The 10,724-nt window shown below is 46.0% G+C and overlaps 1 protein-coding gene across 2 annotated transcripts; it reads left to right on the forward strand.

Moving 5' to 3' along the window:
- The first annotated feature begins 3,897 nt into the window (after window positions 1–3,897).
- LOC135369958 (nucleoside hydrolase-like) lies at window positions 3,898–10,342 on the forward strand. 2 transcript variants are annotated; one of them, XM_064603568.1, is made up of 5 exons: window positions 3,898–4,031; window positions 7,018–7,253; window positions 8,052–8,343; window positions 9,010–9,146; window positions 9,813–10,342. In XM_064603568.1, exons 2-5 carry the CDS (start codon window positions 7,065–7,067, stop codon window positions 10,143–10,145), a joined length of 951 nt encoding a protein of 316 aa, XP_064459638.1. In that variant the 5' UTR covers window positions 3,898–4,031; window positions 7,018–7,064; the 3' UTR covers window positions 10,146–10,342. The 2 variants fall into 2 exon arrangements, with proteins under 2 accessions (XP_064459638.1, XP_064459639.1); XM_064603569.1 differs by having other exon boundaries at window positions 7,041–7,253.
- The last annotated feature ends 382 nt before the right edge of the window (window positions 10,343–10,724 follow it).

The following is a 10,724-nucleotide window of genomic DNA, read 5'->3' on the forward strand; positions in this document are numbered from 1 at the left end:
TCAACTGCTATCAATGCGGAAAACCGGGACATATAGCTCGGGACTGCTATGCCAAGAGAGACCACAGAAACTTTGCCGGAAGCAGCGGAGGTAACAGGTATCGACAGCGGGACCTGAGGCAAGAAGGGCTGAGGCAAGGAGCGAGGTTCGCGCAATCATCTCAGAACCCTGAGGTCACGGAAGAGTACTTCGCCTTCGGCGCAGCCATGGATAGCATGGAGCAGACAGGGATTGACTGGTCCATTGATTCCGGCGCGAGTACCCATATGACCGGAAGAAGAGATCTTCTGAGAAACTTCAAGGCGGAGGCTCCGAGGAAGGTGACGCTTGCAGATGGGAAGACCATGGAGTCTTGCGGAACCGGGACCGTGACCTTTAAGGTCCAGAAAGGAAGCTTCCTGAACACGTTAACTGCCGAAGCAGTCTTGTACGTCCCCGGAATGGCGGACAATCTACTATCGGTGTCGAAACTGACTGACAGTGGCATAGTGGTAACCTTCAGCGACGAAGTGGACGTGGTTGTTCTGCACTCTCGCGTGTTGGAATGCCAGGGCACCAGCTGCGGTAGACCGAAACATAGGTACAGGTCAACACCCCTATGGCAATGCACTCTTTTTTTTTTAAAAAAAAAGGGGTGTACTTTAACTCTTTTTTCTTGCCACATATATCACTCCCTCTTGGAGAGAACAATTACTCTGAAAAAGGAGTCTAACTCTACTGCTACTACTATTACTCTACACTCTTAAAAATGAACTTCACCGCACAGCACGCTCCTAGCCAACCATCATATCGAATGATATCGTTATCTGCTCTGATTTGTTGAAAACGGGAGGCGTACGCCTTTTCTGTGACAATTATGAACAGCATAAGTGTCACAAAAGAGGCGTGCGCCTCCCGTTTTCAACAAATCAGGGCAGATAACGATATCATTGGAGATCATGGTTGGCTAGGAGCCTGCTATGCGGTGAAGTTCATTTTTAAGAGTGTATACCCTAAAAACAGAACTTCACCGCATAGCACGCTGTGAGCCAACCATTGCCAAGAATGATAGGGTTATCGCTTCTGATTCGAAGAGAGTGCAGGAGGGTGTACGTTTTTTGTGGCAATTTGGATATATGAAAATTGCCACAAAAAAGGCGTACGCCCCCGTCTCTCTTCGAATCAGAAGCGATGACCCTATCATTCTTGGCAATGGATGGCGCACAGCGTGCTATGCGGTGAAGTTCTGTTTTTAGAGTGTAGTCTACTCTAACTCCTACTGGAGCAGTGGAGAGTAATATTACTCTCCGGTAGGAAGCAAGGGAGTAATGTTACTCCCTTGTGAGAGTGAGGGGAGTGAGTTTTTGAGAGTAATTGTACTCTCCGAAAGGGATGCGTATACGAAGAGGGGAGTCAAGTCCTGTAGATCACATAAACAAAATACAGAAGCCGACACTGAAGATTTTTGTTTAAGTTTAATTTGTACAAGCTTTCGCGTGGAGGTCCACGCTTCCTCAGGTACAAAGTGAAGTGGTGACACACATAAGTATATATAGTATAGACACTGCTGTACAAAGAAAGGGAAGAGGAAAGGAGATATGGTGCCACATGTCTGTGTACAATGAATAGCTGGGCAGACGGATAAGTGACCTCTAACCGTTTAAGAACAGTAAAAGGTGTTGTGAACAACAACACCTTTTACTGTTCTTAAACGGTTAGAGGTCACTTATCCGTCTGCCCAGCTATTCATTGTACACAGACATGTGGCACCATATCTCCTTTCCTCTTCCCTTTCTTTGTACAGCAGTGTCTATACTATATATACTTATGTGTGTCACCACTTCACTTTGTACCTGAGGAAGCGTGGACCTCCACGCGAAAGCTTGTACAAATTAAACTTAAACAAAAATCTTCAGTGTCGGCTTCTGTATTTTGTTTATATCTCCGAAAGGGAGTGATATATATGGCAACGTTTTTTTTTTTTAAGAGTGTGGGGTAGCATTCTGCTCAGTGGGCGGAAGCCAGCCCCATATCACCGTCATTGTCATCTCTCTGCCGGTAATTGTTTCCGGTCGTTGTTGTTGTTGACAGAATTGTTGTTGTTCTGCTGGCAATCGCTACTAGCAAAGCAGTGACATTCAAGCCACAGCTGGCATTGCAGAGACAAAAGAACATATTGAACGTAGAAGAATAGGATGCGTGCAAGGCTGATTGTAGATTCCAAGAATGTGCCAATTTTCTTTACCCCCCCCCCCCCCCCTCGTGTTGTCTATCTATCCTTACGCGTAAATCTACTCCAGTTACCATTACCATTGTGTTCTCTTTTTGTAGATGAGAAGGAAGTAAGGGTAATGAACGAAAGAAGAGGAGAAGGAATAACGCTAGTTTCTGAGAGGAACTTCCTGTTTTGGTACGGAGGATAATGGCTAAGCTACATGCGGAGCTACACTTATATATATACGGGGTGTTCAAAATTTCAAAGCTTTCACGAGCACTACGCACACACAGCGATGACAGGAAACCGGATGATAACTTTACGCTACATGTGTAAGAAACAGGTGCTGCTAATTATGTAGCACCTGTTTCTTACTCAAGGAACAGAATAAATAGCACCAGTTTTCTTTTGTTCGCCTATTTATAAAGTGCTAGTGAAAGCTTAATTTTGAACACCCTGTATATATATATAATATATATATTTATGATGATATGATTTATGAGATGAGCGTGCTATGCGGTGAAGTTCATTTTTAAGAGTGTACCTTGTCAAACATACACACTTAAAAATGAACTTCACCACATAGCACGCACCTAGCCAAACATCATCCCGAATGACGACGTTCTCGCCCCTGATTTGTTGAAAACGGGAGGCGGAGCCTATTTTGTCCCCCCCTCCCCCCCCCTCAACATTATGCACGGCACAGAATAGGCTCTGCCTCCCGTTTTCAACAAATCACGGTCGAGACGAACGTTGTCATTCGGGATGATGGTTGGTTAGCGGAGCGTGCTATGTGGTGAGATTCATTTCTATAAGAGTGTACACTCTTAAAAATGAACTTCACCGCATAGCACGCTCCTAGCCAATCATCATCTCGAATGATATCTTTATGTGCCCCGATTTGTTCAAAGCGGTAGGCGTACGCCTTTTTTGTGACACTTATGCTGTTCATAATTGTCACAGAAAAGGCGTACGCCTCCCGTTCTGAACAAATCAGGGCAGATAACGATATCATTTGAGATGATGGTTGGCTAGGAGCGTGCTATGCGGTGAAGTTCATTTTTAAGAGTGCACTCTTAAAAATGAACTTCATCACATAGCACGCTCTTAGCCAACCATAATCTTGAACGATATCGTTATCTGCCCTGATTTGTTCAGAACGGGAGGCGTACACCTTTTTTGTGACACTTATGCTGTTCATAATTGTCACAAAAAAGGCGTACGCCTCCCGTTTTCAACAAATCAGGGCAGATAACGATATCATTCGAGATTATGGTTGGCTGGGAGCGTGCTATGCGGTGAAGTTCATTTCTAAGAGTGCACTCATTACGAGAGCCGGCTACTCCAGATCACTTAGGAAAGCACAAATGGCTATCTACAATAAAACCAATGAGTGACAAAGACTCTCAGTCAGTCACTCACACACGCTGCCTACACACGCTGTCAGTCACACTGTGTCCACCAACTTGGACCCTCGACGAAAATTTGACTAAATCCGACTTTTCTCGTAATATTGCCGATTGCCCCATTGGCAGGCAAATTTCGGATAATTCATGGTTCCTTCAGATTCTTCTCCAGCAAGGGGGAAACCCACACCAACGGGGACGGGCACTTTTCGCCGACGATAACGCCTTCCGGATGGCTGGTTTCGCTCAAACAAATCAGAGGTCGCGATTAGAGAAGCTAGATAGCGGGCAATGATCACTTCTGTCAACATAGTCATATGTGTGCGACAAGCAGGGCAGTCGTCAAGACTGCTGTCCAAGTTTATTAAGCGTCCCGATAACTGAGAAGGTTCGTGGAATCCGTTCTGCCGTCATATATCGTCGCGGCCAAGGTAAGATATCTCGCTATAATTCCAACTTGTATAGATCGTGGCAAGACACAATTTAAGGTCGAAAAGCAACACCGGGCTTTGCTTCCATCCGCTGACCCTTGATGCGGAACTGTAAGTATATGGAGCTCGTAGGCCTATATATTCTTGCTTCAAATTCGCCCTGGTTAGACTGTTGGCGTCGTGACGATCGAGGCGGTCCTGAGAAACAATTACAGTGAACACTCGTTAATATGACCCCCCGATAATCTGACATACGCGCTTTACGACCATACTCCTGAGGAACAATGCAGTGAAACCTATGCAAGTCTCCCTCCGTTAATATGACAATTCCTCATTATGACCAAAATTTTCGGGAACGACCACGGTCATAATAACGAGGGTTCACTGTACGTGTATTCGTTGGCAAGAGATTCGAAGGTGCGCGTTAATAATGTTGCCGTCGTCCGTTAATTGCGGTGGCCACAGTTCGGAGACAGGTCCATCACGTAACTGCAGTCGTCAATAATGGAACCAGATGTTCACTTTCGACAATAAATTCCGATTATTCGGAACAGTGGAAAACAGCCCGAAAAACTGAACGGAGAGAACAGACACGTACAGACAAATAAACCAGTGCCCGCCCGCTGACTCACGAGTGAGGGTTTTATCCATCTCCAAACACGAGGACGGGAAGAACTGAGGAAGAACGAGAGAGGTAAGAGAAGCACACTCAAAATCTGGTCAAAAACGCCGCCGAGAAACGGAGGTCCAGTCCATGCTGACGCATTGTCCTCCAGGATTGTGAATGATGTAGACCAGCGAACATCCACAGTCACGGCAACGTAGCGCGAGATTTTTCCCAGTGCCTGACCCAACTCTGAGCCTAACTTTCAGGCAGCGGGCCGTCTCCCCTATAAGTAAGTTTGTCTACAAGTTAATGGTATATGTCATACACCCTGCCGACATTCAACGAAGTACTTCGTGTGCTTCTTTTGACACGCGGTGGCCGGGGGATCATGAGAGCTCACCCTTCATACTCTAAGAAAAAAAGGGTATGAAAAGGTGCTAACTTCTATATAGTTATCACCTACACTCTTAGAAATGAACTTCACCGCATAGCACGCTCCTAACCAACCATCATCTCGAATGATATCGTTATCTGCCCTGATTTGTTGAAAACTGGAGGCGTACGCCTTTTTGTGGCAATTATGGACAGCATAAGTGTCACAAAAAAGGCGTACTCCTACCGTTTTGAACAAATCAGGGCACATAGCGATATCATTTGAGTTGATTGTTGGCTAGGAGCGTGCTATGCGGTGAAGTTCATTTTTAAGAGTGCACACACTTAGAAATGAACTTCTCCGCATAGCACGCTCCTAACCAACCATCATCTCGAATGATATCGTTATCTGCCCTGATTTGTTGAAAACTGGAGGCGTACGCCTTTTTGTGACAATTATGGACAGCATAAGTGAAGCGGTGAAGTTTATTTCTAAGAGTGTAGGCACAAGCGTCTAAGAAAGCGAATTGGGAATTTTTCAACGAGAATTTTTGTGAAACTCTTCCCAATGCAAGTGTTACCAATTTTTTTCCTTTTTCTTTTCTTTCCTTCCTTTTCTTCTTTTTCTTTTTTTTCTTGTCACATAGCCGATGACTATGACTCCCTCTTATTGTGAGCCTTATTAATGCCCTAGAAGTATTTTCGCGAGGAAGTCAGAATAAAAATGATTCTTATGGTCGCCTATTTCTTCCCTATTATAGTTCCGGAAAACTGTCAGAGTGTACATGCACACGTGCCCATCTCTGAGCACGAGCTCCTGGAAGCACATGGTGCACTCCAGACTTTGTTGTCATATCTATCGCTAACAAGTGCGACGCGAAATCAGCCGTTTTTGAGCAGTAAGCGTCAGAATAAGCACTCCTTATCGAGAGTCCTGCGATCGGCGACAGTCTCTTAGTAGTCAGACAATATGCTAACTCTTTCAGAGTTTGCGCTTCAAGTGTTGTTTGAAAGGGAACGCAGAAGTGCTGAGCCGGCTTCTCACGACGGAGTCGAGAAAAACAAAAGAAAGAAACCTTTCCGAGATAGACGTTTAAGCGAGCTCTCGGTAGCAGACGACAGTTTCGATAAAGACACAGGTTCAAGAAACCGCAGGAGAATCGCTGGTGAACTTTATTATCAGCTACCAGCTCAGCTTCACGAGCTCCTATTATTACTATAATAATAAGGATAACAACCTTTGTCATTATCCTAATATTAGGAGCTCGCTTAACCTGCTCATCTATTCCTGAAGATTACAAAAAAGGGGTCTAACAGCATCGAAAATGAGAGGGGCACAAGAAACAACGAGACAATACATCTCCACCCGAGAAACGTCATCATGACGTTGGTAGACAGACTGAAACCGAAACAGATCGGAAGGGGAGGGCTGGGTTCCACGAATGGGCACTTGTTCGCTGCCTCCCATTGAAAGAAAAGTACACTCTTAAAAATGAGTTTCACCGCATAGCACGCTCCTAGCCAACCATCATCTCGAATGATATCGTTATCTGCCCGGATTTGTTGAAAACGGGAGGCGTACGCCTTTTTTGTGACACTTATGCTGTTCATAATTGTCACAAAAAAGGCGTACGCCTCCCGTTTTCAACAAATCAGAGCAGATAACGATATCATTCGAGATAATGGTTGGCTAGGAGCGTGCTATGCGGTGAAGTTCATTTTTAAGAGTGTAGGACCGAAGGTCGCGTCCCTTTCAGAGACCATCGTAATTCCCTTCAAGACCGTGGCTTTCGGGCGCGACCTTGTTCACCTCTATGGCTTCCGGCGTAGTTCAACTCTACCGAATTGGTGGCGCTATAGAATACCATGACGTCATTTGTTTACAAACAGGGAGAGGTCTATTGCCTGACGAGCTCCATTTACTTTTACCTTCATGGGTAGATGCGCGTGTGAAACTCGAGCTCCGAATATATTAGGATAATGCTAACTATCGCTGCCTCGATATAGGCGAGGTACGATTGCATTTGCAGGACACAGAGCGTACGAAAGACAACATGCGGCTCGTCCTGGACAGACACCTGATCATCGACACCGACTGCGGTATCGACGATGCCCTGGCCATCATGCTGGCTCTCAACTTGCCCACGTCGGTTGAAGCTGTCACGTGTGTGGCAGGAAACACGGATGTAGACAGCATCTGCGAGAATGTCTTCAGGGTCCTGCATCTCTGCAGACGGTCAGATGTACGGTTTCTTTCTATGTCCTTTGTCACAGTACATGCTTACAGGTACCATGTAACTTAAACTTTACATGGCACTATAGCGTCCACGCATTCTCTTTTTGATCGTATGTTCAATCAACAATGCAGACATCTAGAAACCCCAGGAAAGGAAATGCATTGGAGTGATCCCTCATTACAACGAAATCGCTTATTTCGAATGATCGCTCTATTTGAAGTCATTTGTTGTAGCTGAAGATTGAAGGAGCTTTATGAACACAAACAAAAACTAGAACAACTTCGTTGCATGATTTCTTGTGAGTCAGTGTGCAAAGTATTTTTGTTAAATTCGTAGCGATTTGGCGAGCCGGCGGAAGGCCGTACGAAAACAGCGCCAGCTTACGTCTTCGTTAAATTAAATTAAAAGGATCCCAGGGCGCTCACCACCAATATGTATTTGCTTAGTTGAATGATTAATTGTTTTAGGGCCCCTGTAATGTTTCCGAGCGCCTTCCGATGCTACGGTCACTGTGTTTGTGGCACTTCCGCTTTTATCGAATTTCCGCTTATATCGAATTTTTCCGGCCCCATCTTTCTTCGTTATAAAGACATTTTACTGCATTGGCTTCGCAGTCATATTGAAGATATACCCGGATTAATAGACATAGCGATGAAGGAGTCATGGAATACGGTAGCGCCACACGGTGGCGGGTTATCGAAATGCACTTTGTTGTCCCTCAGTGGAGTGTGCCTCCTCGAAAGTGATTTGCGCGCCTTTTTGCCTTGTCCTTCATACCACGTATATGACACGTCCTATACTTAGATCCCTGTGTACCGTGGCTGCGAACAACCCCTGGGAGGACCTTACGATCATGCTCATCACTACCATGGCACCGACGGCCTGGGAGGAATCGCGGAGGAATATCCCACCGGGGAAATGCAGATAGAGACAACGCACGCAGCTGTGGGCTTGGTCTCTATGGCCAAGCGGGATCCGGGGAAGTACACGCTGGTTCTCTTGGGACCCGTCACCAATGCAGCAGTTGCCCTAACGTTAGACCCCGGATTCACCAAGAATCTAAAAGACATCTTTGTGCTTGGTGGAAACGTCGCAGGTACGTGTGCAAACCACGACCTACTAGATTATAACGACCACGTCACAATTAGCAAACCCTATGAGGTGCCTGTCCGCACGATCCGCCAGGGGCGCTACTGACGCACCCTGGCAGACTGGCGCACGATTGGACGATGGAAATTTGAATTTTGAACTCGCAGAAGCGTATGTACGACAACCGTAGCAGACGACAGCGATTGCTCCTATGAAAACGCGTAGAATGATGATAATAATCAACCTCAGAATTAAACATCTGTGGAAGTCCACAGCTTGTACAGAAATACTAAGGTAAGCTGAAGTACAAAGTATTGTAGAAGTTGAGGAAGCAATAGCAAGGACGATCAGAAGCGCCACCGCTGCCTTCCAAAAATGCGGCGCATGGGAGGGGTGCGCCTGACGTGGTCGTTATAATCTAGTAGGTCGTGGTGCAAACACATTATTTGGGCTCCTGAATGACGTAATTGTGACGCATAAAGAAGCGTTCCGCGCCATTTCGTTTCCGCGCCCAAGAATGTTGGTGAAAGAGCCATCCATATAGAACACAGTGCGGATAGCGAAGTCGGCAGCGCGTCTGATTAGTCTCCGATTCACTTCGCGGATTCACCTATAGGTAGCGCTAGTGTGACACCAAGTTAGTTTCTGCTAAAACGATTGTTGCCCTTTTCAGGGAGAGGCAACGTTCTACCCGGTGCAGAGTTCAACTTCAAAACGGACCCACAAGCCATCCACGTGTTGCTTGCACGTGCAGAGTGTCCCATTACCATCGTGCCTTGGGAAGCCGTGGTCAACTCTACAATTCCGTGGGTGAGAAAAACATTGACGAAAACAGCGGATGAGCGAACTACCTGTTACAAATTTAAACGGGGAAGTGTCACTCAAGTTCGTGGCACGTTATAGATATCGGCAAGCCATGGAGCTGACTGATAACATCGTAGCCCTCATAAAGAAAGACAATTGTTGTCCCTTATGTCCCCGGCACACTGCAAAGTGAATGCCATTTCCAGCGTGTACGACATTCAGTTCACGCCATTCATTCAATAGACCTCTTCCTGTTTGTAAACAAATGACGTCATAGTGTTCGACAGCGCCACCAATTTGGTAGATTTGAACTACGCTGGAAGCTAGGGGGCGGACAAGGTCACGGTCTTACGCGACCTTCGGTTCTACTTTACCTTCAATAGGAGGCAGCGAACAAGTGCCCATTCGTGAAACCCAGCCCTCCCCTTCCGATTTGTTTCGCTTTCAGTCTGTCTACCAACGCCATGATGACGTTTCTCGAGTAGTGGTCTATTCGTTTTTTCTTCTTCTGTTGCTTTTGAATATGACATGGCATTCGCTGAAAATTGTATTCAATTTCCAGTTGGCACTTGAAATATGACGTCAAAGGCAGTATAGGGATTGGTTCACACGAGAAGCCAATACAGTGCCATTATTCAATTTCAAGTAAATACACCTTTGCTTTGCATGCAGGACATATTCGAGGAAATGTGCCGTCGAGAGACGTCAAAGAGCAACTTCTTCAAGACTGTCACACGTCATACTTTGACGTACCACGACGAAGTGTCCAGCGACGGCTTCCAGCTGGGAGACATCTTGGCCGTCGTGGCTGCCCTCGTGCCAGACGCCATTTTGGAGTCCAAGAAGACTCGCGTTGCCGTGGAACTCTCGGGTACCTACACCAAGGGCCAGTTGGTTCAAGCCTGGACGCCAGATATGTTGCCAACAGTGAAAAGAACGGTAGACATCGCTAGTCGGTTCGACAAGCGTCTGCTCTCAGAGTTGCTTGTCCGAATGCTGGTGTGACGTCATGTAAAGCTTGTTTTTAGAGTGTGTTGCAACGTTTCAATATAGAGGGGTGTTTCTTGGGGAATCCAGTTTTGAATTGAAGAAGGACACTAGAGAAAGCTTTGGGCAAGCCTGAGGGACAAGACGCGAACGCATCATTACACACACGAGCGTTAAGTTTTACATTTCAGTCCATGTTACTTGATTATCCGAGAGAGAGAGAGAGAGAAAGAGAGCACTCAAATTTAGTCGTATAATTGACGCACCTCGAACTTGTGCACCCAAATGTTTGTACTTTTTCTGACATCCGTGGGCATTTAGCAGCGTCGGATGCCATATCGACACGGTGGTGGTATCGAGAGGACTGAAGTATAGGTCCCCGACGAGACCGCTGGATGTTTCTGCCGAAAGCTCCATCCATAACTTTTCTCTTCTTTTAATCGCACCGTTAATTCCAGTTGGCATCACTCTGTGACACATATACAGTACGTAGAGTGCTAGTAGAAAAAGTCGTTTTTTTTAAACAACAAGAAAACCGCTAGTTTTTCTAGTGTTCCAAGAGTACACAACACAAGTAGCGCTGCGTCGTGTACGTAG

The sequence above is a fragment of the Ornithodoros turicata genome, chromosome 10 (assembly GCF_037126465.1).
Source record: "Ornithodoros turicata isolate Travis chromosome 10, ASM3712646v1, whole genome shotgun sequence".
Classification (NCBI taxonomy): Eukaryota; Metazoa; Arthropoda; class Arachnida; order Ixodida; family Argasidae; genus Ornithodoros; species Ornithodoros turicata.